Here is a 27,454-nt window from a genome sequence, read left to right on the forward strand (position 1 = left end):
ACAATTCTTTTTTCTTTTTTTTTTAACAATTCTTTTCTTCCTATACTTTAAAAACTGTTGTGTCAGGCAGCGCCTGTGGCTCAGTGAGTAGGGCGCCGGCCCCATATACTGAGGGTGGAGGGTTCAGACCTGGCCTCTGCCAAACTGCAACAAAAAATAGCCAGGCTTTGTGGGCTGGCACCTATAGCCCCAGCTACTCGGAAGGCTGAGGCAAGAGAATCGCCTAAGCCCAAGAGCTGGATGTTGCTGTGAGCTGTGATGTCACAGCACTCTACTGGGGGCCATAAAGTGAGACTCTGTCTCCAGAATAAAAAAACAAAAACAAAAAAAAAAACCATTGTGTCATTTCCACTTGACATCCCTGGTTTCTGATGAGAAATCTGTAGTCATCTGAACATTTCTTTGTATAGAGAATGCATCATTTTTTTCTATCTGTAAAAATTCTCTTTGTCTTTAGTTTACAGCAGTTTATGGTGAATCTGAGTGGATTTCTTTGGGTTTCTTCCTGTTAGAGTTTGCTGAACTTCTTGAATCTCTGTATTTATGTCTTTCTTAACTTTTGGAAAGTTTTCAACTACATTTTTTTTTCTGATTTATTTATTTTTTATTTTATTTATTTATTTATTTTTTGCAGTTTTTGGCCAGGGCTGGGTTTGAACCCGCCACTCCAGCATATGGGGCTGGCGCTCTACTCCTTTGAGCCACAGGCACCTCCCTTATTTTATTTATCTATTTATTTTTTTTAGAGACAGAGTCTCACTTTATTGTCCTTGGTAGAGTGCTATGGCGTCACAGCTTACAGCAACCTCCAACTCCTGGGCTTAGGCAATTCTCTTGCCTCAGCCTCCCAAGTAGCTGAGACCCTTATTTTATCTTTTTGAGTGAGTCTTACTATGTCGCCCTCTGTAGAGTGATGTGGCGTCACAGCTTACATCAACCTCAAACTCTTGGACTCAAGTGATTCTCTTGCCTCGGCCTCCCAAGTAGCTGGACTACAGGCGTCCACCACAACGCCCGGCTATTTTTTGGTTGTAGTTGTCATTGTTGTTTTAGCTGGCCCAGGCCAGGCTGAAACCCGCCAGCTTCGATGTATGTGGCCGGTGCCCTCATTGAGCTATGGACGTCAAGCCTTTTTTCTGACTTATTTTACTGTGATAAAAAGCACAAAAAATTTACCATCTTAACTATTTTTTTTTTTTTTTTTTGCAGTTTTTTCTGGCCGGGGCTGGGTTTGAACCCGCCATCACCAGCATATGAGGCCAGCACCCTACTCTTTGAGCCACAGGCGCTGCCCATCATCTTAACTATTTTTAAGTATACACAGTTCAGTGGCATTTAGTACATTCACGGTGTTGTGCAACTTTTACCACCATCCAGAAAGTATTTTGCAAGATTAAAAGTACAGCACATAAGCTCATGAGACTGTACGTGCATTTAGCTTTTTTTTTTTTTTTTGAGACAGTCTTATTTTGTTGTCCTCAGTAGAGAACCATGGCATCTTAGTTCACAGCAACCTCAAATTCTTGGGGTCAAGAGATTCTCTTACCTCAACTTCCCAAGTAGCTGTGATTACAGGTGCCCACCACAACATCTGGTTATTTTTAGAGACGGGGTCTTGCTCTGGCTCAGTCTGGTCTTGAACTTCTGAGCTCAGACAGTCCACCTGCATTGGCCTTCCAGAGTGCTGGTATTAGAGGCATGAGCCACCATGCCTGGCCTTGCATATAGCTTTTTTAATGCCCGTCTTTCTCCCTCATGCAGGGTGAGAACTCTGTCTCGGTTGATGGGAAGTGCACCGAAGCAACGCTGCTGAACAACTTACTGGAAGAGATGAAAACTACACTGGCCACATGCTGAGCCCACTTGGGAGCCCCACCTAAGCGCCTGTTGTGTAGCAGGCGCCAGTGGACCCGGAGATCTGGTGCGTCTTGCCACTCCTCTGTTGTGTGTACAGTACCCAAGCCTGAGCATTAATTTAACTCCATCATCATCTGCTGTTTAGACATCAAGGTTGTGTGTCACGTTGATTTATTTGGCCATCCTTTTCATTTTGACTCTTCCCACTCTTTAGCAAGAAGCTCCATTTCAGTCCCCAGACCAACAGGGGGATCCCTGCCTGAGCCCACACTGGGGGCTGAGTCCTTGAATGTGGTCAAAGGGACAGCCTGTGGAGCAAGTGCACCCATCATCTGGGCTAGGGGTCTAGCGGGCATCAGGATGAGGGGTGCATAGCAGGCAGGACTGATGCAGCCCCATTTCCTCTCCTCCCTTGCCTCTTCCCTGATATCCTGACCAACGGTGTCTGCATAGAGGTGAAGGGTGGGCCAACTGCTGTGGGAGGCCCTTCTCCCCAGAACCCATGGTGGAGGCATGGTCTGTAAGACTCAGGCCACTGGCCATGCTGCATGCAGGAAATGGCCATGGGTGCCAAGGAGGGGCTATAGTCAGCATCATGAGAGGACTGGGCTGGACCTTTCCATTTCCTTTTTTTCCTGGTTGACAGATGTCTCTCTGGGCTTGGGTTCGGGTGAGTGGTTGAGTTGTCCAATCCCACATGCCCACCCTCTGCTCCCTGCCATGCACACAAGGCTCCTCCCTGTGTCATCCCATCGCTGCTGGGAGGGCCTAGGCTGGACATTGGAGGACATATATGAGGACTGACCTCCAGATAGGTCCCAGGAATGTTGCCTGTGGGCAGAGTAGCCTCATCAGGGAACCCCACCTGCCCGTTCCCCAGGTGACTACTGGGGCTAAGACTGAACGTTCCTTCCTCAGAGATAATGGTCCTCCATGACATTTTAACTTTTCCTTTTGATGAAAATTGTCACTTTAGCATGTAGCATAATCTATTACAGAATCCCATGTATTGATTCTAGAATTTTGAAATTGTATGATGTGTTACATAAGAATTTATTTGCTATTGACATTCCCATATGAAGAGAGAGACATATCACGCTGCTGTAATGATTTTGTGTCAAGATGATCCAATAAAGCTGCAAAATAGACATTTCTACGTGGGGTCTCCTGCCCTTGCTGGGGTCATAGCCACTGCAGAGCCTGAGCCTCTGCCTTGACTCACATCCCTGGAGGCTACCTAAGCCCCCAGCATACACTCCAGGCTCTTGGGACCAAGAGTACTGCAGGGCCACTACCAGGCATTGCTCAGGTGCTGTGGAGGTCAGAGGCAGGAAAGCAACTGGCCCTGCCTGTGTCACTTTGCCTTGCTTCTCCACTATGCCATGTAGATTGGGGACATTCATCTTAGAAGTAAACCCCAAGTGGGAAGGTGAGGTATGCTGACCCAAACAAGGCCCTGGACCCAGCCCTGGCTCAGGGCCCACTCCTGCATCCCTTCCACAGCACCATGCCCTAGAAACGCCAGCCATGAGCCTCTTCCCATGTCCTGAGCTGCTGGCATCCTTCAGAGGGACCCAAAAGGAAGTTCTTGGTATCGATACTAGCCAGGGCATGGTTGGCTCTGGCTCCCATGTTTAGCTCTGAGGATCTGCAGTCTATTAAGGGTGTCCTGGGGTCCCCTCACCCCCCATTCCATTCCTGACCTGCACATGGGCATTCCCATGCACACAGTGGCCACAGGACAGTTGTTGGGGGACAGGACCAGGTCCCGAGCTGCCTCTTGTGCCAGGCACAGGGAAGGTAGAGGAATCCTGAAGCAGTAAGGAAACCACCCAGGCTGAGGTCACACAAGTGAAAACAGGACAAAGCAAGGGTGCTCAAGGGCACTCAGAATCACCCTTCTGCACAATTTCCCAAGGCTCCCCTTGTGTCAGTGATTGCTCAGCCAGGAGGGCCAGCCACAGTCTCCACCACAGAGAATGGAGGAAGCAGAGCCTACGGGTCTCGTGTCCCTTTGCCTTGGGTGCAGCTGGCTCTGGTTGCCACCAAACTGCAGCCTCAGCTTTCATAAAGAATCCCCTTTGTACACTTCTGCAAGCCCCCCAGCTATGCTCAGGTGAGTCATAGTAAAATATCTTGGTTCCAGAACTCTGAGGCCCTATGGATGTCTCTGCCCCAGCCGGCCTACCTGGCTCATTTGCACATCTTCAGGCCTCCCCAGAGTACATTGCCAGTTCCTTCAGCCCCCCCCAAGTGCCTCCTCCCACCCAAAGTAAGGACTGTGCTTCCATAGGAAATGTCCGGGCACTTTAATCCTCCCATCAAATAGCTCTGTGGTCCTGCCAGGTACCGGTGCTATGTACAAACCCATCCCTTCCCCTTCCTGCCCAGGCCGGCTTGGGCTGTATCAGGGGTCAGAGGGGGATCAGAGGCAGCAGCCAGCCTGTTCCAGAAGGATAGGCTGGGACAGTCCAGGGGAATCCCCCGTCGTGCTGGGGGCAGGCCTTCTGGCTGTCAGTGTTGGGTCAGACACTCAGAGGCGATCTCCAAAGTCAGGTTGGCCAGGTGTTGGGGCTCCAGACATGTGAAGCTCGGTGATATCAGGCTATGGGATGATTAAGGGTGTCTCAGCTCTTCCTGGTGCCTCTCTGCCTCATCCCTGGGGAGCCCTGGACCTCTCCTCTCAAACAGGACATGGGTGGTCCCGTCCATGGCCAAGGCCCTGTCTTCACCCCAAGATAACTAGGGTGGGTCACCCCGGTGACTGGCATAGTGAAAGGGAATGGGGGGGGGGTCAATGGCACATTGGCAAGTGGGCTTTGATCTCTGGCTTTAGGTGTACCCAGACCCTGGAGGCCTCCCTTCCCTGGGTCACTCACAAGGCTGGGGTGGATCTGTGTGTCCCAGGCCCAGAGGAGGAGCAGCAGTGGTTTGTTCATGAAATGACCACATAGGCATGGTTGCAGAGGTGACATTGGCATGTCCCAGGCTCAGAGAGAGCCCTGCCCACGGTGCCCGCTGAACTGGAGGACACATGGCACCTCTCCGCTCACTCCCTCTGCCCCTCCCTCCCCTCTGGAAGGCCAGACTGGGGTGGCCTTACCTCATGCTCTTGTCCTGTCTGAAAGACAAGATGGGGCCCAGTTAGGCTCTCCAGGGGCACCTGCATCCATGTGCTGTAGGGAGCCCTCCTGGGCTCTGGCCACAGCTCTGCCCCAGAAGTGCAGCAAGCTGGAACCGGACACTACAGGGATCCTTTAGCCAGGATACCACCCCCACCCCCTTCCTCTAGTTGAGTTCAGAGACTCTTAGGATCCAGGACCTGCCTCCTTGTGGTCCCCCTAGGACATGGGAGCCTCGGGAGCCAGCTTCTTTCACATACTCACCAGCTAGATGCTCACATGCGCACACTGCCTCAGGTAAGGCATGTTGGGTTTGAGGAGGGGACTTACTTGTGCCAGTCACTTCTACAATGATAATGGGTTTGGAGTCAGGGGGCCAAGTGCCCTGTGTTGGTGTCCCTTCCCCAAGCCTATGTGGTGAGTTTGCTGCTGCCCAGAAGACCTCCTCCAACTCACATGTAATTGAGAAGGCCCTGCACAGCTGCCTCCCATTGCACCGAGGACCTGTGGGGACACAGGCATGGAGGTGGCGTGTCCTTGGGCCCAGACTCCACCCTCCCTCAGGAGAGCCGGGGACATCAGGGCCCTCAGTACAGGCAGGCTGATGCCTAAGCCCTACTCGCAATTGTAGCCGAAGCAGACGACATGGGAGTCTGTGCAGTTGTTGCAGGAGATTGTCTCATACTGGAAGATGCCTGCAACACATGAGAGGTCACCCCAGCCTCCTCTCAGCTTCCAGGGCCCTGAGCTGCTACCACCATTGTATCTCTTGGCCTTGAATGGAGGCTCACTCACCACAGTGACGCTGACAGTCGATGCGGCCTGTGGAAGGGGAGAACTTTGCTGTCTTACCCTGCAGCCCCCAGCTCTGCCAAAGGCTCAGGGCCCATTCTCCAGCCACCCAGTTTTATGTATATGTGTCCATGACCTAGAGGAAAGGGATCCGTGAGAAGGTGCCTAGCATGGGGTGGTGCAAACCTCAGCAGGATGGTAGCAACACTCTTGGAGCCTCTAGGGAAGTCTGGGGAGGTGCCAGGAAAGTGGTGGCATTTATCCTTTGGGCTGTGCTCGTGACTATGGGATGACAGGGGTGCCCCACCTGGGGGTTGCCCTCCAGCACCCTTCTGTCATGATTTGGCTGCCTTGTCACTCCAGCCCCAGTCAAGCCCAGCTCCACGGGCCGGCTCCAGCTTCGAAGGACCTCAAGCCCTGTGCGGACCTGAAACGTAGTCCCCGCCCAGGCCCTGAACAGCAGTTCCCACACCCCCATTTGCTCACTTTCGATGATGGCGTTCTGGATGAGATGCACCTGCTCCCGGAAGATGGTTCGCAGCTCATTGGGGAAGTACCCTGATAGGCGCAAGCAGGAGAGGGAGGTCAGGTGCCGGGGGCGGGCGAAGGTGAGGGTGTCCTGGGCCTGCGAGCCCTCCCTCAGTTTCCCGCCTCTCACCCGGGAAATACATCTTTCCCTGGTACAATTGGTCCATCCTCCGGTACACAAGTGCCGCCACTTGGTCCAGCTTCTCCCGGGCTGCGGGCAGAGAAGGAGTCAGTGAGCGGCCAGTCCGAGAGTCTTGCTGGGTGATCGGGGCCGGGCACTCACTGATCTCCGCCGGGATGGCCAGGTGCAGTTCCTTCATCGTGTCCTGGCTCCAGTCGGTGAGCAGCGCCCCCGACACGGGGATGTCGCCCACCCACCAGGACTTGAGGTTCACGTGGTGGCGGTAGAAGGAGAATTTCTCAGAGAAGTTGCTGTGGCAGTGCAGGCAGCCGCGGGCCAGCGCCGCAGTCATGCCCAGGCAGAGCAACAGGGCCATGGCCCGCCCCCGCCCGCCGCCGGCCAACCAACGGCGCCCCCGCGCCACGCCCATCGGCCACGCACCAACCAACGGCGCTCCCGTGCCACGCCTCTCGGCCGCGCACCAACCGACCACGCCCGCTGGGGCTCTTAGCCGTGTCTCGGTCCTCCGGACTCTCATACCCGGTCCCGCCCACCCGTCCCCAACGGACAACTGACCGCACCCGATCCACCTCTAGGCCCCGCCCATGAACTGCCACTCAGAGAGGACTCTGCTTCCGGATTGGTCCCTCCCCCAAGTCCTTGCCCACGCATCTCCAACGCAGGCGCCAGCTCCTCCTCCAGCAGACTCCTCCTCCGGCCCGCTCTCCCAGAGGCCCCGCCCGGCGCTGCCTCAACACAAGGTGTGGCCCACAGACTGCGAGCCACAGTTCAGCTAATGGCGTCAGCGGCAGGCCCCGGTTGCTAAGCAACGGAGAGTGTGTCCGACGCCCCCAACCCCCACCAGGGTGTCCCGCCTCCAAGGCAGTCTCCTGGGACCAGACTCTGTTCACCGTCACGCGCCCAGACCCCACGGGACCGGCCTGGAGAATACCGCGCGCCGCTTCCTATGGAGGCCTCGGTCCCTTTAAGAAAAGTAGGTCCGGTTCCCCGCGGGCGCGGTCAGACTGCGCTTATGTGATCCGTGTCCCTCCGCGGCCCTGTGAGGCGGATGGTCCGAGCGCAGAGGCGGGGCGAGGCAGGCAGGTGTGTAGCCGGCCGGCGGGCTAGAGGAGGTCAGGTAAGTCCTAAAGCGACGTGAACGCGGGCGGCCGGCAGACGGGATCCTCAAGAGGGTCAGACTGGGCGCTGGGTCGAATTGTAGGTACAAATGCTAGTTTAGGGCCAACTCCCGTCCACTCACTCCCCTCGCGCAGGACTCCGAGCCTCCGGGTTTGGGTTAAAATTACTCTGAGGCCCCACGAACCCACGCGGAGTCGGGCGCCTCAAAGCAGCCCTTCTTCATGCGATTCCCAAAGCCTCCCTGAGCACGTGGCAGGTCCGGGGAAAGGGGGCAGCTGAGGGGACGCCGCTCAGCTCCCTGGCTCTAAAAGCCCCTCTTTTTCCTGCGGTAAGGCTTGAAATTGTGATAAACGACTATGTATTTCGTGAAAGAGTTGCTACGAAAAGAGGCGAGATCGGAAAAATGCAGTCACAGAACAGGACATAGATCCAGAGAGAGCCACTGATTATTCTGGGGAAGATTCTCGCCTTTGTACACATCACTTTTCCCTTCTTCCTTCTTACCCTTTTTTTCTTCTTTCTTTTAACAGTTTTTAATTTGATTTAGGTTTTAGCTTGTTTGTGCATTTGTTTTTGAGATAGGGACTCTTTGTTGCCCAGTCTGGAGTACAGTAGCATCATCATGCCTCAGTGCTGTTTTGAACTCCTAGGCCCAAGAGATCCTCCTGCCTCAGTCTTCCAAAGTGCTGGGACTACCGACCACACACCACCATGTCCGTCTAAGTTTTAATTTTCAACCGACCTATTAAAAGATTTGAGATGTGACACACATGCACTTTTTGCATATCTTTCAAGCCAGAAACCTGTACTGTCTGGTTTGGGACCTCATTCATAGGTGGAAGGGGCAGGACCCACCCTCACCCCAGAATTGGCAACTGCTTCCTTCTTCCTTTCTGCACATCTTAAGGTTGCAAGTGCTCTGGGCAGCACCATTTTGTTGTATTTTATTTTTTAGAGACAGGGTCTCTCTCTGTCCTCTGAGAAGAGTGCAGTGGTGTGATCATAGCTCACTGTAGCCTCAGACTTTTGGACTCAATCAGTCCTCCTGCCTCAGCCTCCTGAATAGCTGAAACTGTAAGCCATTGTGCCTAGCTAATTTATTATTTTTTTTAGACAGAGTTTTACTCTGTCGCCCTTGGTAGTGTGTCCTGGCGTCACAGCTCACAGCAATCTCCAACTCTTGGGCTTAAGTGATTCTCTTGCCTCAGCCTCCCATGTAGCTGGGACCACAGGCTCCTGCCACCCTGCCACAATGCCTGGCTATTTTTGTTGCAGTTGCCACTGCTGTTTTAGCAGGCCTGGGGCCGGGTTCGAACCCGCCACCCTCGGTATATGGGGCCTGTATTGTACCCACTGAGCCACAGGCGCCGCCCAGCCCTGCCATTTTCTTGTTGTTGGAGTTGTCATTGTTTGGCAGCCCCCGGTTGGGTTCGAACCCACCAGCCCCAGTGCATGTGGCTGAGGCCCCAGCCGCTGAGCTACCATTGCTGAGCCAGTGCTTAGATATTTCTTTCTTTTTTTTTTTTTTTGGTGTGTGTGTGGTGTTTGGCCGGGGCTGGGTTTGAACCTGCCACCTCTGGCATATGGGACCAGCGCCCTACCCCTTTGAGCCACAGGTGCCACCCTTAGATATTTCTTAAATAAATGGGATGAAGTAGTCAAAGGACTTAGCCAAATACTGGTGTTTAGTGATGGATGAATTCATGTCAGCAACAATTTTTTAATAGAATATTTTTAAGAGGGGTTTTAGATTAATAGCAAAATTGAGCAGAAGGTATAGAAAGTCCCCATGTTTCCTGGCCCCCCCCACACAGCCTCCCATATTCTCAGCACTCCTACAGGGTGGGGCCCCCATGGACACATAAGCATCACCCAGAATTCACGGCTCACATTAGAGCTAACTCATGGTGGTGTTCATCCATGGGTTTGGATCAATGTATAGTAACATGTGTCCCCCATTACAGCATCCCACAGAGTGGTTCCACTGCCCCCCGAACATCTCTGTGCTCTACCTGTTCATCCTGTTTTCCCCCAACCTCTGACAAACACTGATCTTTTACTGTCTCTATAGTTTTGCCTTTTCCAAATGGCTTATAGTTGAAATACTACAGCATCCAGCCTTTTGAGACTGGCTTCTTTCACTTAGTCATATGCATTAAGCTTCCTCCGTGTCTTTTGGTGGCTTGTATACTTTCTGTTTTTTTTTGCAATTTCTGGCCAGCCTTGGCTGGGTTTGAACCGCCACCTCCCACATATGCAGCTGGTGCCCTACTCCTTTGAGCCACAGGTGCCGCCCTTTTTTTTTTTTTTTTTTTGAGACAGAGTCTTACTATGTTGCCCTTGGTAGAGTACTGTGCTATCACAGCTCCAACAACTCCAACTCTTTTTTTTTTAAGACAGAGCCCCTCAAACTGTTGCTCTGGGTAGAGTGCTGTGGCATCACAGCTCACAGTAACCTCCAACTCCTGGGCTCAAGCGATTCTCCTGCCTCCATCTTCCAAGTAGCTGGGATTACAGACACCCGCCACAACACTCGGCTATTTTTTGGTTGCAGCCATCATTGTTGTTTGGCAGGCCCGAACAACTCCAACTCTTGGGCTTAAGCAATTCTTTTGCTTCAGCCTCCCAAGTAGCTAGGACTATAGGCGCCTGCCACACGGGAACGGTACCTGTGGCTCAAAGGAGTAGGGCGCTGGCCCCATATGCCGGAGGTGGAGGGTTCAAACCCAGCCAAAAACTGCAAAAAAAAAAAAAAAAACACACCTGGCTATTCTTTTGTGGTTGTTTAGCAGGCCTGGGCCAGGTTCAAACCCACCAGCCTGGTGCATGTGGCCAGCGCCCTAACCAGTGAGGTACAGGCACTGAGCCAGCCTATATACTTTTCATTTGAACCCTCCATAGAAAGGGACATCTTTTTTTTTTTTGTGAGACAAAGTTTCACTATGTTGTCCTTAGTAGAGTGCTATGGTGCCACAGTTCACAGCAACCTCCAATTCTTGGGCTTAAGCGATTCTCTTGCCTCAGCCTCCCAAGTAGCTGGGACTGTAGGTGCCCACCACAACGCCGGGTTTTTGTTTTTGTTTTTGTTTTTGTTTGGTTGTAGTTGTTGTTGTTTGGCAGGCCCGTGCTGGGTTTGAACCCGCCAGCTCTGGTGTATGTGGCTGGCATCCTAGCTGCTGAGCTACAGGTAGGTGCTGAGCCTTTTTTTTTTTTTTTTTTTTTTTTTGACAGTCTCACTTTGTTGCCCTCAGGAGAGTGCTATGGCATCATAGCTCACAGCAACCTCAAACTCTTGGGGTCAAGCGATTCTCTTGCCTCAGCCTCCCAAATAGCTGGGACTACAGGCGTCTGCCACAACTGTTGCTATCTACTAGCCCAATCAATGACATAAGTATCACTGCAGACAGAATGAATTATTTATTAATTAAGGCTTGAAGTCTGGAGCTCACTCAGGCCCACAGCAATTGTTCATCTTTATTCACTGTATTATATATCCAAACTCATCAGATAAGAATAAGTAAGAATAAAGAACAAAAGCAGAATGAATTATTTATTAATTAAGGCTTGAAGTCTGGAGCTCGCTCAGGCCCACAGCAATTGTTCATCTTTATTTACTGTATTATATATCCAAACTCATCAGATAAGAATAAGTAAGAATAAAGAAGAAAAGCACTAATTGAGACTGCCATAAAAAATTTCTTCTCAGCATAAATGTTGCAAAGCACATACACATCATTTCTAAGTCTGGAGCATTTAACTTAAAGGTAAACTACAAGGACACCAGGCTGTCTGTTCTGTTCACCCACTTCCCTAAAAGGTTAAATGAAACTTTTGTGTAATTTGAAATTAGGGAATGAAGAGCAACAGTTCAGTTCTAGATAGGTGTGAAATCTCCAGCTATGACTTGGCGGGGGACCTCAGGGAATCATTTCTCAAGGCCTTTTCAGCAAGCAGGGAAGAATTAACCGCTGTGTTTCTGCCTCTGCCGTTTTAGCAAGCAGGGAGGAATTAACCCCAGTGTCTGGCTTATAGCTGAGAATGGAATTTTCCTGTCTTAGGTTCACGTACTTCAAGCAGCATATACGAAACAAAGCCACCTTTCTGTGGTGCAGAAAACCGTGCCCCTTCATACAAGGCCCGGCTATTTTTTTGTTGCAGTTGTCATTTTTGGTAGCTGGCCCGGGCAGGGTTCGAACCCGCCAACTTTTGGTGTATGTGGCTGGCTCCATAACCAGTGTGCTACAGGTGCAAAGCCAAGGAAGGGACATCTCTTAAAAAGTCTACCCCAGCGTTTGCATAGTAGGTACCCCAAAGTAACTGTGGCAAACTGAATTTTTTAAAAATATTTAGTTTTTGGCAACCTGGCTTCTGAGGTCACCTGTGTTTCTCACTTAGCAAAGCATAAGGGATTATTTTAATCTTGCAGGAAGTTTGTGAAAGTGCCATTTTATTTATTTATTTGTTTGTTCTTTTTCCCCCTGAGATAGAGTCCTACTATGTCTCTCGGTAGAGTGCTGTGGTGTCACAGCTCACAGCAACCTCAAACTCTTGAGCTTAAATGATTCTCTTGCCTCAGCTACCCAGCTATTTTTTTTTTTTTTTTTATTGTAGAGACAGAGTCTCACTGTACCGCCCTCGCGTAGAGTGCCGTGGCGTCAAACACGGCTCACAGCAACCTCTAACTCTTGGGCTTACGCGATTCTCCTGCCTAAGGCTCCCGAGCAGCTGGGACTACAGGCGCCTGCCACAACGCCCGGCTATTTTTTTGTTGCAGTTCGGCTAGGGCTGGGTTTGAACCCGCCACCCTCGGCATATGGGGCCTGTGCCCTACTCACTGAGCCACAGGCGCCGCCCCCTATTTTTTTATTATTATAAAAAATGATAGACAGTGCCTGTGGCTCAGAGGAGTAGGGCGCCGGCCCCATATGCTGGAGGTGGTGGGTTCAAACCCAGCCCTGGCCAAAAAAAAAAAAAACTGCAAAAAAATAATAATAAATTGTTATATAGCAGGTCCAGGCTCAAACCCGCCAGCCTGGGTGAATGTGACTGGCACCATAACCACTGTGCTATGGGCACCAAGCCTGTTTGTTTGTTTTTTTTTGGCCAGGGCTGGGTTTGAACCCGCCAGCTCCGGCATATGGGACCAGCGCCCTACTCCTTGAGCCACAGGCGCCGCCCAGCCTATTTGTTTTTTAAGACAGTCTTACTCGGTCACCCTGGGGTTGATTGCAGTGGCGTCATAGCTCATAACAATCTCAAACTCCTGGGCTAAGGAGATTCTCTTATCTCAGTTTCCTGAGTAGCAGGGACTACAGGTACCCACCACAGTGACCAGCTAATTTTTCTGTTTCTAATAGAGACAGGATCTCATTCTTACTCAGGCTGGTGTCGAATTCCTGAGCTCAAGCAGTCCCCCTTCTCGGCCTACAAGAGTGGTAGGATTACAGCTGAAAGTGCTGTTTTAGTTCCTGAACTTTGTAAATGTTTCAAATTCTATAAACAAGGTGAAAGAGGTCTGTTCCATATGTAAAACCAAACTAGGCCACCAAGTTTCTTTGAAAACTTGGCCACTAATCATTTTTTAGGGCGCTGTTCTCCTATGTTAAAGGCTTCATAAAAGGGAAGTTTCAGGAAAATTCCCTATGCTGCCGACTGAGAAGTTGGGTTTTTACTTTGGGAAATTTTAGACATTTCACAGCCTAGGAGTTCTGTCCCTGTTTTTCTGGAATTTAGAAGTTCAACTGGCTTAACCAGAAAAATTGAATCCGACTTCAGAAACAGGATTCTAGGAAGGAAGCCTTCACTTCTGCAACTCAGGAGTTCCAGGGAAGACTCTGGAATACACATAGGTCCCTGTGGTTCAGTGTATGCCCAGCTGTATCCTAGGAAAGAATACATTTCTGTTTTCTGGGGGCCATATCTGACCTCTTTTCTTTTCTTTTGATTCTGCCAAATTGATTATTTTATTTTTCTTATATACCCAGACTGGGAAAACTAAATGTATGTTTATCATAGATTCATAAAAGGAATTTCATCTTGCAGAGAAAATAGTAGTTCATCTTTATGATTTTCATAAATATAATCAGTTTTTTTTTTTTTTTTTGTAGAGACAGAGTCTCACTTTATGGCCCTCAGTAGAGTGCCGTGGCCTCACACAGCTCACAGCAACCTCCAACTCCTGGGCTAAAGCGATTCTCTTGCCTCAGCCTCCCAAGTAGCTGGGACTACAGGCGCCCGCCACAACGCCCTGCTATTTTTTTTTTTGGTTGCAGTTTGGCCGGGGCCGGGTTTGAACCTGCCACCCTCGGTATATGGGGCTGGCGCCCTACGGACTGAGCCACAGGTGCCACCCAATATAATCAGTTTTTATTATTATTTAATAAAAAGTCCCTGATATCCATGCTTTCTTACGACTTATTTTTCCATATACTGGATATCGGATGTCCTTCCTTCCACGTTAGGACCATTGTCTCATTCCTGTTAAGACCACATGGGTGTGTGCCAGCTTCGATTATGTAACGATTGAGAAATCTCCTCCTGGTAGTAAGGTTTGGCTCAAGTTCATGGCTTTTCTCTTTAGCCAGATGGGTGTGGGAATGACTTTGTTGGAAGCCACAGGCCCCTTGATCTTGCCTGCAGCAGCCATGGGGTTCTTTGACATGTGGGGTCGGTCACACTTGCATTTCTTTCCCTTTTGTCACCCATAAGTTGTAGTTTTCTTCTCTATGTTCTTGACTTAATGCAGACCTTATGTTTTGTTTTTTAATTTAAAAAGTATGTTAAAATACTTTAACATGCCCTCAGTGAGTAGGGCACCGGCCCCATATACTGAGGGTGGCGGGTTCAAACCCAGCCCCGGCCAAACTGCAACAACAAAAAAAAAAATAGCCGGGCGTTGTGGCGGGCGCCTGTAGTCCCAGCTGCTCGGGAAGCTGAGGCAAGAGAATCACATAAGCCCAAGAGCTGGAGGTTGCTGTGAGCTGTGTGATGCCATGGCACTCTACCGAGGGCAGTAAAGTGAGACTCTGTCTCTACAAAAAAAAAAAAGTATGTTAAAATCAAACACTTTTTTTTTTTTTTTGGAGACAGAATCTCATTATGTTGCCCTTGGTAGAGTGCTATGGTGTCACAGCTCACAGCAACCTCCTACACTAGGGCTTAAGCAATTCTCTTGCCTCAGCCTCCCAAGTAGCTGGGCCAGACTGGGTTCAAACCCACCAACCTCCGTGTATGTGGCTGGCGCCATAACCACTGTGCAATGGACGCCAAGCCGTTTGTTATTTGGAACAGTCTCAAGCTGTAGCCCTGGGTAGAGTACCCTGGTGTCATAGCTCACAGCAACCTCCAACTCTTAGGCTCAAGCGATCGATCGTCTTGCCTCAATTTTTCTATTTTTAGTAGACAGGGTCTCCTTTTGCTCAGGCTGGTCTCGAATTTGTTAGCTCAAGCAATCTGCCCACCTTGGCGTCCCAGAATACTAGGATTACAGCTGTTAGCCACCATGCCTGGCCTCTAGTGTCATATTTCATTGACTGGAGAGTAGTGAACTGTTATTTCCTGTGTGGGGCTCTGGGCCAGGGTTGGGAGGCCCAACCCCCAGGACTGTGGACACTGGGGGTGGATCATTTTTGCCCTCAGGCAGGGTACTGAACCTCAGTTTCCTGGTGTGCAAGGATGAGCCAGTTCCTCCTGCCTTACAGGAAATGATGAGTTTCACGAGTGTTCTCCCTCTAGGGGATGCAAATGTTAGGTCAGTTTATTAATAACAGCAAAAGCTGCACAGTATAGCCACTCAAAGGTGTGAGTTAAGTGTCAAGATCACCAGGAGCTATGATTCACGCTTGTAATCCTAGTACTCTGGATGGCTGAGGTGAGAGGATCACTTGAGCTCAGGAGTTCAAGACCAGCCTGAGTAAGAGTCTCTACTAAATTAAGACCTGTCTCTACTAAAAATAGAAAAACTGAAGCAAGAGGGTCACTTGAGCCCAAGAGTTTGAGGTTACTGTGAGCTATGATGACGCTACGGCAATTCACCCAGGGCAACAGAGTGAGACTCTGTCTCAAAAAACGTAAATAGGCCGGGCGTGGTAGCTCATGCCTGTGTCCTAGCGCTGTGGGAGGCCGAGGTGGGTGGATTGCCTGAGCTCAGAGGTTCAAGACCAGTATGACCAGCAGTGAGCCAGAGTAAGACCCTGTCTCTACTAACATCAAAAGCAGCAGAGCATTGCCAGAGGAAGAAGAAAATGAACAATAAAAAAGAGTACTTCAAACAAAGAAGAATGAACAAGCAAGCTGAAATTAAAAATTAAAAAAAAAAATGTAAATAAAGGGCGGCACCTATGGCTCAAAGGAGTAGGCCACCTGCCCCATATGCCGGAGGTGGTGGGTTCAAACCCAGCCCCAGCCAAAAACTGCAAAATTTAAAGAAAAAAACATAAATAAAAGAGTGAGCCCCCATCTTTACTAAAAATAGAAAAAATTAGCCTGGTGTCATGATAAACACCTATAGTCCCAGCTACTTGAGAGGCTGAGGGTTCACTTAAGCCCGTGAATTTGACATTGCTGTGAGGTAGGGTGAGGCCATGGCATTCTAGCCTGGATAACAGAATGAGACCCTGTCTAAAAAAAGAAGAATTGTGATGATCACTAAGCTGGAAGAAGAGAATCCCTTTCAACCCTCCCTGGCAGCACCATCAGATAGGAAGGGTGGCCCCTGCCCAGCCTTCATCTACAATGAGTAGGGAAATGCCTTCTCAGGGAGTTAAAGGAAACATAATAGGAAGAGACAGGAATGTGTTCTCCCCTCTGACAACCACAGTTGCTGCCTACTAACTAGTAATAAGGTTAGCAATTTAAAAATATTAACTTGGCTCTGCACACAGTGGTTACGGCGCCAGCCACATACACCAAAGGTGGCGGGTTTGAACCCAGCCTGGGCCAGCTAAACAAGGACAACTGCAACAAAAAATAGCCAGGCGTTGTGGCAGGTACCTGTAGTCCCAGCTGCTTGGGAGGCTGAGGCAAGAGAATCACTTGAGCCCAAGAGTTTGAGGTTGCTGTGACTCCACAGAACTCTACTGAGGGCAACATAGTGAAACTCTGTCTCTCAAAAAATAAAAATAATTACTCACTGGGCAAGGTGGCTCACACCTGTTAGTAATCCTAGCACTCTGGGAGGCCCAGGCAGGGAGATCGCCTGAGCTCAGGAGTTTGAGACCAATCTGAGCAAGAGCGAAACCCTATCTCTAAAAAATAATTCGAGCGTTGTGGTGGCCACCTGCAGTCACAGCTATTTGGGAGGCAGAGACAAGAGAATCGCTTGAGCCCAAGAGTTGAAGGTTGCTGTGACACCATAGCACTCTACTTACTGAGGGCAACAAAATGAGACTCTGTCTCAAAAAAAAAAAAAATTGGCGGCACCTGTGGCTCAAAGGAGTAGGGTGCCGGCCCCATACGTCAGAGGTGGTAGGTTCAAACCCAGCCCCGGCCAAAAACTGCAAAAAAAGAAAATTAAGGCCAAGCGCTGTGGCTCATGCCTATAATCCTAGCACTCTGGGAGGCAGAGATGGGTGAATTGTCTGAGCTCACAGGTTCAAGACCAGTCTGAGCCAGAGTGAGACCTTGCCTCTCAAAATAGCTGGGCATTGTGGCGGGCGTCTATAGTCCCAGCTACTACGGAGGCTGAGGCAAGGGAATTGCTTGAGCCCAAGAATTTGAGGTTGCTGTGAGCTGTAATGCCACGCACTCTACTGAGGGCGACGAAGTAAGAGTCTGTCTCAAAAAAAATTTTTTTTTAATTATTTAATTAAATAAAAATAATTATTAAAGAGGGAAACAGAGCGAACAGACCAAAAGTACCTCTGCTCTTTGCAGAACAAGCTTTTTCTCCTCAGCATTATGGACAGTGGAGTGGGGTCACTGTCTGGGGTGGGGTGTCTTGGGCATTGCTTATGCCTCATCACTGCAGTTTTTGCCTATATCTTCCCTGGCCCATTTCCTCTGTGCATCTGTGTCAAATTTTCTGTCATCTTCTAAGGACACCAGTCCCTGGATCAGGGCCCACTTCAGTGTAATCTCATCTCAACTAATGATATCTGCAAAGGCCCTTTTTCCAAAGAAATTCCCACTCAAAGGCATCAGGGCTTAGGACTAGAAGGTATCTTTTGGGGGAATACAATTCAGCCTGTAACAGGAAAGTTGGGGAGTGACTGCTGATGGGGGTCGGTGTTTCTTTTTGGGGTGATGAAAATGTTCTAGAGTTAGAGCTGGTGGATGCACAGCTCCAAATATACTAAGACCCACTTAATTGTATACTTTAAAATATTCAAATTTGGGGCGGCGCCTGTGGCTCAGTCGGTAAGGCGCCGGCCCCATATACCGAGGGTGGCGGGTTCTAAACCCGGCCCTGGCCAAACTGCAACCAAAAAATAGCCAGGCGTGGCGGGCGCCTGTAGTCCCAGCTGCTCGGGAGGCTGAGGCAAGAGAATCGCTTAAGCCCAGGAGTTGGAGGTTGCTGTGAGCTGTGTGAGGCCACGGCACTCTACCGAGGGCCATAAAGTGAGACTCTGTCTCTACAAAAAAAAAAAAAAAATTCAAATTTGTGGTATATGAATTATATCTTAATCTTAAAATGAAAAAGAAAAGATGACTAGGAGGGTTAGAAAAATATGCTAACTCCTCAGCAACACCTGGCCCAGGGCTCCTTACTTCCTCTTGTCTGCTTTTGTACAGTAGAAATTGGAGAACTTCACTCAGTAAGCAACGATGGCGCCCAGAGCAAAGATCCTGCTTGCCTTTCTGTCTTCTTGAGAAATAAATGGGATTCAGGAAAGCCACAGCCATCCTCTTGTGAGTCCTACAGGATTGAGGATGGTCTTCCAGCACCAATAGCAGTTGTAATATTTGAAAATAAGCATTTAGATTATAGAAGACTGCCTTTTTTAAAAGGACAGGTTCTGAGCTTTGAGTATCTTCCAGCCAAGTGTTGGGGCTGGAGCTAGGTTGGGAGCCAGCGTAGGACACTGATCTAGAACAAACAGCTGACTTCTGAACTCCGGGCTTGTCTCTCTTGCACTCTGGGGTACCAGTCCCCAAGGCAGTGACAGGATGTGGAAGCCTCCGGAAGGATGTGGGTGCTTGTGAGCCCTGAGCTGCTACTGCACGTCAGCCAGGGAGGGCCGTCCCAGTTGGCTGTTTAGAGGAACTGTGCTGTGCTGTGTTCTGTTTTCAGAAGAAAACAAGAATATGTACTGGGGTGGGGGAATTTGTCATCTTACCTTCTATGCCTCTAGCAGTTTTTAAAGGCCACTTGAATCTTCCTTGTGGAAAGACCAGGGGAACTGAGGGGCGTGGCATTGATTCTGAGAAGGCCATCCCCGACGTTGTTCCCAGCAGACCCTGGAAGGCTTCTGACAAGAGGAGAGAGAACAGCCTCGGACTTGGTGAGCAGGGCTCAAGAAGTACTGACAGGGGAGGTCATTGCCTGGGGGCCTGTGCTGGCTACCCAGAAGGTGTTTTTTTCTGATAGAAAACTGCTTAGGATGGGGAACTCTGCCCATCCAGGAAGTTTTTCAGAAAATAATTACTTCCATTTAGGAAAGAAATGGTTCTACTTTCTCAGAGGAGACAGAAATGCAAGCAAGACCTTTGTAAGCCCCTTAAGCCACCCGGCCCAGTTTTCCGGAAGGGTCCTGGTGTGAATGTGGTAGATGGGCAAAAAGATGTAGAAAAAGGTCTGGGCAAGATGGCTCACGCCTGTAATCCTAGCATTCTGGGAGGCTGAGGTGGGCAGATCACCTGAGCTCAGGAGTTCAAGACCAACCTAAGCAAGAGTGCCCCATCTCTAAAAATATCTGGGTGTTGTAGTAGGCGCCTGTAGTCCCAGCTACTTGGGAGACGGAGGCAAGAGGAGCCCAAGAGTTTGAGGTTGCTATGAGCTTTAATGCCGTGGCACTCTTAACAAGGGTGACAAAGTGAGACTCTGTCTCAAACAAAAACAAAAAAAAATAGATGTAGAAAAGACATGCTGAGGCCTATAGTGACAGTTCTTCCTAAGGCTTGGCCCAGTAAGGGAGTCTTCTCAGACTGGAGTCAGCCCAGAGTGGCTACACTGGCCCTGGTCTAGCAGAGGCCTAGGAGGCCCTTGGAAGACCCTCCCCATCATTCTAGGCCAGCCTGCAACACTGGCACTGGAAAGGTCTCAAAATCAACAGCTGTGCGGCCATGGTGGTGGTGGCAGTGGGTGGAGTTTTTCTTTTCTTTTCCGTTTTTTTTTTTTTTTTTTTTTTAAGAGACAGAGTCTCATTTTATCGGTAGAGTGTTAAGGTGTCACAGCTCATAGCAACCTCCAACTCCTGGGCTTAGGCAATTCTCTTGCCTCAGCCTCCCCAGTAGCTGTGATTACAGGCACCCGCCACAAAATGCCGTGGCATCACAGCTCACAGCACCCTTACTTGAAACTGTTGGGTTTAAGTGATCCTTTTGCCTCAGCCTCCCAAGTAGCTGGGACTACCGGTGCCTGCCAAAACGCCCAGCTATTTTTTTTGGTTATAGTTCTCATTGTTGTTTGGCGGACCTGGGCTGGATTTGAACCTGCCAGCTCTGGTGTATGTGGCTAATGCCCTAGCCACTTGAGCTACAGGCGCCAAGCCTAGTAGAGTTTTTCTTTATTCTCATTGTGTTAGAAAGTCTGACAGTCGTGAAGGGGTCAAGAAGTGAGACAGGAACTAGGCAAGTCTTGGTGGCTCTTGGCCTGGGCCCAGCTCTGCCCTGCTGGCCCATGGGGTTTTGCATCCCCACTTTGTTTCTTACTTTCCCATTGGTAAAATGAGGCTAATGCTCACCCCATATGCATGAGCATCTGGAGATTGAGATAAGACCAAGTATGAAGGATTGTCCCACTCACTGCCAGGTGGACAATAGCCTGAAAGTGACCATTTGTGGACACAGAGACAGGAGCTTCTTTTCCCATTTGCCTGTAGAGGATTCTTCACCTTGAACTGTACTTGGAGTAGCCTGAAGACAGCTCAGGTTTGCATGGTTGACCAACTGGACAGGTGCAGGACACAGGGCAGTCAGTGATCACAGACAGTGGGCTGGGGGTTCCCACCCTGGCTCTTACTTGCTCGGCCCCAGTGTGAGATTATCCTGGGCTTCCCAGCTCCAGGTAGCCTATGAAAAGCACAAAAACGGCCTCCTTGGATCAGGCATGCCCCCTGTGAAGCTGGGCTGTGGGATCACTCCTGCCTTGGAAAGCTGGTGGGTAGGAACCTTCATGGCTGCCTATGTGCCTGGGTTCATGCCCACCCAGCAAAACCAGGAAGGGTCAGCTGCCCTTGGACTCAGAGCCAGAAAGCATCCACAGGGCTCTGTGCCAGGTATTGGAAGGGCCCCACCTATGGGGCATATGTCACTAGATTCAGGATCAGACAGCTGGATGCCCATGTCCCTGAGAGGTTCTATGCCACAGAGTTGCCTGGTGAGGCAGGTGCAGCTTCACCTGCACAGACTAGCGTTCAAGCTCTGGCCCATCTACCTACCAGTTGTGTGATCCACCCCCAGGGGACATTAGGTGATTTCTGGAGACAGCTGTGGTTGTCATACTGAGGACACTCCTGGCATGGAGGAAGTGGAGGCATGGACGATTGTCAGCACCCTGCAGTGCCCAGGACAACTCCAAACATCCATAGTGCTGAGGGGCAAAGATCTGTGTGGGCCTTGGTTTTTCTGTCTGTAAAATGGACATAGCCCTTTTCTTTCTGGACAGTGTAAAGTATAAAGCACTTAGTTGGGTATTCATCCAGGTGTCAGGAAGTTAACAACAGTGGCCGAGAGCCCCAGGGCAGCTTTGGGGAAGTCTGGCCTTTCTGGTCAGCACACATGGTGGGAGAACCTGAGTCTTCTTTCCTGTGCACAGGTTGCCTGAGTGGCTTTCCCAAGTGTCTTACCCAAGGGTTCCCTCTGTGATAAATCATTGACCTGAGCCTTTTTATGTTATAGACTTTGCTGTAGTTGTGTTGACATTTCTCGGTAAAGGAAGACAGCCCTTTACTTTACTAAGCTTGAGCCTGAGATGGCAGATTTAGTTCTCCTTCTAAAGTACCTTACCAGAAGCTAGGCCAAGCCCTCCACCCCTGCCATGTTTCTGTATTAATCTAACAGTTTTATTGAGATACAAGTCATATACATATAATGCACCCCCTTGAAGTGTACAATTCAGTGTTTCTAGGACACTCATAGAGTTGTGCAACTACCACTACATTCTAATTTGGAACACTTGGGCGGCGCCTGTGGCTCAGTCGGTAGGGCGCCAGCCCCATATACCGAGGGTGGCGGGTTCTAAACCTGGCCCTGGCCAAACTGCAACCAAAAAATGGCTGGGCGTTGTGGCGGGCGCCTGTAGTACCAGCTACTCAGGGGGCTGAGGCAAGAGAATCGCTTAAGCCCAGGAGTTGGAGGTTGCTATGAGCTGTGTGAGGCCACGGCACTCTACCGAGGGCCATAAAGTGAGACTCTGTCTCTAAAAAAAAAAAAAAAATTTGGAACACTATCATTCCCCCTAAAAGCAGCCCTGTCCCCATCAGCAGTCACTCCCCAGCCCCTGGCACCCAAGGACCCATTCCGTCTCTGTGGATCTACCTGTTCTGGACATTTCATATAAATCGAATCTCATGCTGTGTGTCCTTCTGTGTCAGGCTTCTCTTCCTGAACATTTTCTCATGGTCCATCCACCTGTGTCAGAGTTACGACGATTGTGTGGGTGGGCTAGGTTGGGTTTGTACATTCACCCCTCAGTGGACACTTGGGCTATTTCTCCACTTGGCTGTTGTGAATTGTGCTGCTGTGGACCTGGGTGGGCAAGTCTTTATGGACACGTGTGTCCCTTTCTCTCAGGTAGATCCTTGGGGTAGGACTGCTGGGTCAGAAGGTGTCTCTGATTAACCCCTTGAGGAACTTGCCACAGTAGCTGCACCATGTTACATCCTGCCAGCTATGTGGGAGGCTCTGACTTATCCATATCCTGGCCCACACTGCCGTCACCACTTTTCTTGATAATGGCCATCCTAGTGCAGATGAAGAGGTCCCATCCGTCCTTCACAGGGTTTCTCCTATGAACAGTGCACACAGTGCCCAGCTGCTTTGTCTGTGTCTGTGCTGCTCCAAGTCTACCTTCTACACCCAGGGAGACAGCAGGGCCTCAGTGGGCAGGAGAGATGACCCAGAAGCTGCAGAGACAAGAAGGCTCAGGGTGCCTTGGGGAGGGACCTGCACTTTGTTCCCATCTGTCATTCCTGTGGACATCAGAGTAGCCTTTTATTGTTTTCTCTTGTGTGAGGCTCCTATTGATGCCATACACTAAGGGGCTGAACACAACATTTGTCACCTCAGAAATCTGACCTGAGCTAATGTCAGGGTGTGGCAAGGCTGGTAGCTGGTAGAGGCTCCAGGGGAGGACCTACCTCCCCCCTTTTCCAACATCTGGAGGCCACCCACTTTCTTCTGAAGGAGGGAGAAGGGGCCTTTCCTTCCCCTTCAGAGCCAGCAGCACAGCATCTTCTAGTCTCTCTGTCTCTGACCCTCCTGTCTCCTTGCATGCTGAGGTGACACTGGACCTTCTGGGTAATCCAGGATGACCTCCTATCTCAAGGTCCTTACCTTACCTTATTTTTCTTCCAAAGAGTTGATGCTGCAGCGTTTCTCCCTCTCTGCAGTGAGAACATTTGTTTTTTCTTTTTCTTTTTTTGGAGATAGTCTCACTCTGTCCCCTCAGGCTGCTCGAGTGCCATAGTGTCAGCCTAGCTCATGGCAGTCTCAAACTCTGAGGTTCAAGTGATCCTCCTCTCTCAGCCTCTTGAGTAGCTGAGACTATAGACAGTCTCCACAACACCTGGCTAATTTTTCTATTTTTTTAAAATAGAAATGGAGTCTTTCTCTTATTCAGGCTGGTCTCAAACTCTCTAGCTCAAGGGATCCTCCCACCTCAGCCTCCCAGACTGTTAGAATTACAGGCATGAGCCACTACGCTCAGCACACTGAACATTTGGATCTAGACCAGTGGTTCTCAACCATCCTAATGCTGCGAATCTTTAATACAGTTCCTGTGGGTCACAACCCACAGGTTGAGAACCGCTGATCTAGACCATTCCTGGCCATCCTGGTAGCCAGTTTCAAACAGCTGAACTCTAGAACTTTCTCTATGTGGGGACAGAGTCTTCATCTATCACCCAGGCCAGAGTACAATGGTGCAGTTAGCTCACTGCAGCCTCTAGTTCCTGGGCTGAAGCCGGCTCCTCTTCTTGGCTTCACAGGCAACCTCTAAAATATCCACTTAATTTTTCTATTTTTTATAGAGATGGGGTCTGGCTATGTCACTCTGGCTGGTCGAGAAGTCCTGGCCTTAAGTGATACTCCCATTTTGGTCTCACAAAGTGTCTGGGATCAGGTGGTGCCCATGGCTCAATGAGCAAGGCACTGGCACCATATACCAAGGGTGGCGGGTTCAAACCCGGCCCCAGCCAAACTGCTAAAAAAAAAATAGCCAGGTGTTGTGGGTGGGCACCTGTAGTCCCAGCTATTTGGAAGGGAGAGGCAAGAAAATCACCTAAACCCAGAACTGGAGGTTGCTATGAGCTGTGTGACACCATGGCACTCTACCGAGGGCCATAAAATGAGACTGTCTCTACAAAAAAAAAAAAAAAAAGAAAGAAAGAAAGAAAAAGTGACTGGGATCATAGGCATGAGCCACCACACCTAGGCCTCTAGAACTTTCTAGTGTTAAATTTGTGTTGATTTAAGTCCCTAATTTGTGACAGGTTGTTACAGCACCCATAGGAGACTTATCCTACCCAATTTTTTTTTCATCCCACCCAATTCTAGGTTTAGAGAAATAGGGGGAAGAAAATAGTGGAATTTATTATAACATTGTAAATGGTTATGTATTATCATTGGGGGTGGGTGTTCTGGAGCCCTGCACGGCAGTACTGCAGGGCTTCGGGGTGGGGCGCAGGCACTGCAGCTTCTGCCCCTCCAAGACTTCCCCTTCTGTCACTTCTTTTTCTAGGCCCTCACCCCTCTGTCACAGCCAAAGGCATACCCTGGCAGCAGCAGGTGAATCCAGTGTCCACACTGGGCCTGCCAATGGAGAACAAAGCACAGAGTCAGTAGGCCATCACCCTAACAGTGATAATGATGAGGGCAGTGACACAGGGACCCCATTGTGAATGTAAGCCAGGTACACATGCACTGTGAGATTCACTTCCCACTGTAGGGTGGAGTCAAACACTGTGTCACTGTCACTGCTCTGCACTTGAGGAGTCTCAGGGAGAGGCTGGCAGGAGACATAAGGCCCCACCCAGAGCCCCAGCAGGTGGCTGCTGAGCCACAAGGCTTAGAGGCACTGATGGAGAACTTGTTTTATTTTGTTTTGTTCTTTTAAGAGACAGGATCTCGCTTTTAAGAGACAGTGTCGCTTAGGCTGGAGTTCAGTGGCATCATCACAGCTCACTACAGCTTCATACTCCAGGGCTCAAGTGATCCTCCTGCTTCAGGCTCCCTAAGTGCTGGGGTGACAAACAGTGCCACCACGCCTGGCTGGATTCTTTGTTTAGATGATGTACTGTGGAGAATAGCATAACCCCCAAAATTCATGTCCATCTATAACTTCCCTGAGTGACCTTATTTAGAAGTGAGGTCTTTTTTTTTTTTTTTTTGAGACAGAGTCTCAAGCTGTTGCCCTGGGTAGAGTGCGGTGGCATCACAGCTCACAGCAACCTCAAACCCTTGGGCTTAAGTGATTCTCTTGCCTCCCAAGTAGCTGGGACTATAGGTGTCCGCCACAACACCCGGCTATTTTTTTGTTGCAGTTGTCATTGGCCAAGGCCGAGTTCGAACCCACCCTCAGTGTATCTGGCAGGCGCCCTACCCACTAAGCTATGGGCGCTGCCCTAGAAGTGAGGTCTTTGCAGATGTAATTAAGTGAAGATGAGGTCATACTAGGTTAGGGGCTGTAACATAATATCTGGTGATTTGGACATGGTCACATGGGGGAAGACATAGAAACAACAGAACATCATCCTCTCATAGTTCTGGAGGTAGAAATCCAATTTCAAGGTTGAGGTGTAGGCCAGACTGGATCCTTCTAAGGCAGGGTTTTTTAGTCTTTTTTTATCTCATGGCACACGTGAACCTATATTTAAACTTCCATAGCACACTTAAATTCCATTGTTCAAAAAAAAGGTAAGAAAAAGAATATACTTTCAGTGCTTTGAACTTCTTTCAAAAATAATTTTAATTTTTTTCTTTTCTTTTTTTTTTTTTGAGACAGAGTTTCACAGTGTCGCTCTGGGTAGAGTACCATGGCATCACACTTCACAGCAACCTCAAACTCTTGAGCTTAAGCAATTCTCTTGCCTCAGCTTCCCAACTAGCTGGGACTATAGGTGCTGGCCACAATGCCCGGCTATTTTTTCTCTGTTGTTGTTTTTGTTGTTTAGCATGCCCAGGCCAAGTTCGAACTTGCCAGCCCTGGTGAATGTGGCTGGCACCCTAAACACTGAGCTACGAGCGCCAAGCCTAATTAATGATTCTTTAAATTTTTCCCAGCACACCTAAGATCTTTTCATGGCACACCAGTTGAAAATTGCAGCTCTAAGGTCATGAGGGAGAATCTGTCCCAGTCTTCTCCCAGCTTCTGGAGGTTGCTGGCCATCCTGTGCATTCTGTGGCTTCCAGACACATCACTCTGATCTCTGCCACCATCTTCCTAGGGTTGTCTCCCTCTGTCTCTTATAAGGTTACTTGTCACTGGATTTAGGACCCACACAGATAATCCAGGGTGACCTCATCCCAACCTTAGATCACATTCACAGGTTCCAATCATCAGGACATGGACATTCCTTGGTAGACGGCACAGTTCAGCCTGCTGCAATCACTTGTAACCACTGTGGGTATCTTATTATGCTCGGAGGATCCAGGTCAGACTTCAGAGGAGCAACTTGGCCACTCTGGGTCATTTAGCGCCCTGGCTATTGGCATCTTCTCCTCTGAGGCATTCGGGCCATGCCACAAGGAGATTTTATTTTATCCACTGAGAAACTGACATCATTTTTGGTGAAAAAAAATTTTTTTTTTTTTGGTGACAGAGTCTCACTGTGTCGCCCTGGGTAGAGTGCCGTGATATCACAGCTCACCACAACATCAAACTCGTGGGCTTTACGTGATTCTCTCACCTCAGCTGCCCAAGTAGCTGGGACTACAGGTGCCCGCCACAACACCCGGCCATTTTTCTTTCTTCTGTTTTTTTTTTTTTTGCAGTTTTGGCCAGGGCCAGGCTTGAACCCTCCACCCCCGATATATGGGGCCAGTGCCCTACTCCTTGAGCCATAGGTACCGCCTAATACCCGGCTATTTTTTGTTGTTGTTGTTTGGCAGCCCCAGGCTAGATTCAAACCTGCCAGCTCCGTTGTATGTGGCTGATACCCTAGCTGATGAGCTATAGGTGCCAAGCCATTTTTGGTGAAATTCTTTAAAACTAGCGAGGCATGGTGGCTCATGTCTGTAATCCTAGCCCTTTGGGAGGTCGAGGCAAGAGGACTACTTGAGTTCAGGAGTTTGAGACCATCCTGAGCAAGAGTTAGACCCTGTCTCCACTAAAAATAGAAAAACTAGGGCAGCGCCTGTGGCTCAGTGAGTAGGGCGCCGGCCCCATATGCCGAGGGTGGCGGGTTCGGACCCAGCCCCGGCCAAACTGCAACAGAAAAATAGCCGGGCGTTGTGGTGGGCGCCTGTAGTCCCAGCTGCTCGGGAGGCTGAGGCAAGAGAATCGCGTAAGCCCAAGAGTTAGAGGTTGCTGTGAGCCGTGTGACGCCACGGCACTCTACCCGAGGGCCGTACAGTG

General features: G+C 49.7%; 3 protein-coding genes across 11 annotated transcripts in view; 2 read left to right on the top strand and 1 right to left on the bottom strand.

Moving 5' to 3' along the window:
- Positions 1-3,004, top strand: part of AP3D1 (adaptor related protein complex 3 subunit delta 1) — a 60,264-nt gene extending 57,260 nt beyond the window's left edge. For all 3 annotated transcript variants that reach the window (XM_053581075.1, XM_053581078.1, XM_053581082.1), the window contains one exon: positions 1,762-3,004. In XM_053581075.1, the coding sequence (XP_053437050.1) occupies positions 1,762-1,857 (96 nt within the window). In that variant the 3' untranslated portion in view covers positions 1,858-3,004. The remainder of the gene's footprint in view (positions 1-1,761) is intronic.
- A 155-nt stretch (positions 3,005-3,159) lies between these two features.
- On the bottom strand, positions 3,160-6,979 carry IZUMO4 (IZUMO family member 4). 2 transcript variants are annotated; one of them, XM_053581130.1, is made up of 10 exons: positions 6,583-6,979; positions 6,430-6,510; positions 6,258-6,329; positions 5,775-5,801; positions 5,599-5,674; positions 5,436-5,483; positions 5,310-5,324; positions 4,961-4,978; positions 4,737-4,751; positions 3,160-4,462 (listed from the first exon to the last, which is right to left on the bottom strand). In XM_053581130.1, the coding sequence occupies exons 1-10, from the start codon at positions 6,956-6,958 to the stop codon at positions 4,372-4,374; spliced, it is 819 nt and encodes a 272-aa protein (XP_053437105.1). In that variant the 5' UTR covers positions 6,959-6,979; the 3' UTR covers positions 3,160-4,371. The 2 variants fall into 2 exon arrangements, 1 of the variants encoding a protein (XP_053437105.1); XR_008377723.1 differs by having other exon boundaries at positions 4,737-4,978; positions 5,244-5,324.
- Positions 6,980-7,295: 316 nt separating this feature from the next.
- Positions 7,296-27,454, top strand: part of MOB3A (MOB kinase activator 3A) — a 31,393-nt gene continuing 11,234 nt past the window's right edge. The window contains exons 1-2 of one of the 6 annotated variants that reach the window (XM_053581160.1): positions 7,296-7,414; positions 18,855-19,001. The gene's annotated coding sequence lies outside the window, so the exon portion shown is untranslated. Of the gene's footprint in view, positions 7,415-7,452; positions 7,559-18,164; positions 19,002-27,454 lie in introns of those variants that run through there. The other 5 variants (XM_053581149.1, XM_053581158.1, XM_053581169.1 and 2 more) reach the window with 5 other exon arrangements.

Source organism: Nycticebus coucang, chromosome 2, assembly GCF_027406575.1.
Source record: "Nycticebus coucang isolate mNycCou1 chromosome 2, mNycCou1.pri, whole genome shotgun sequence".
NCBI classification, from domain to species: Eukaryota; Metazoa; Chordata; class Mammalia; order Primates; family Lorisidae; genus Nycticebus; species Nycticebus coucang.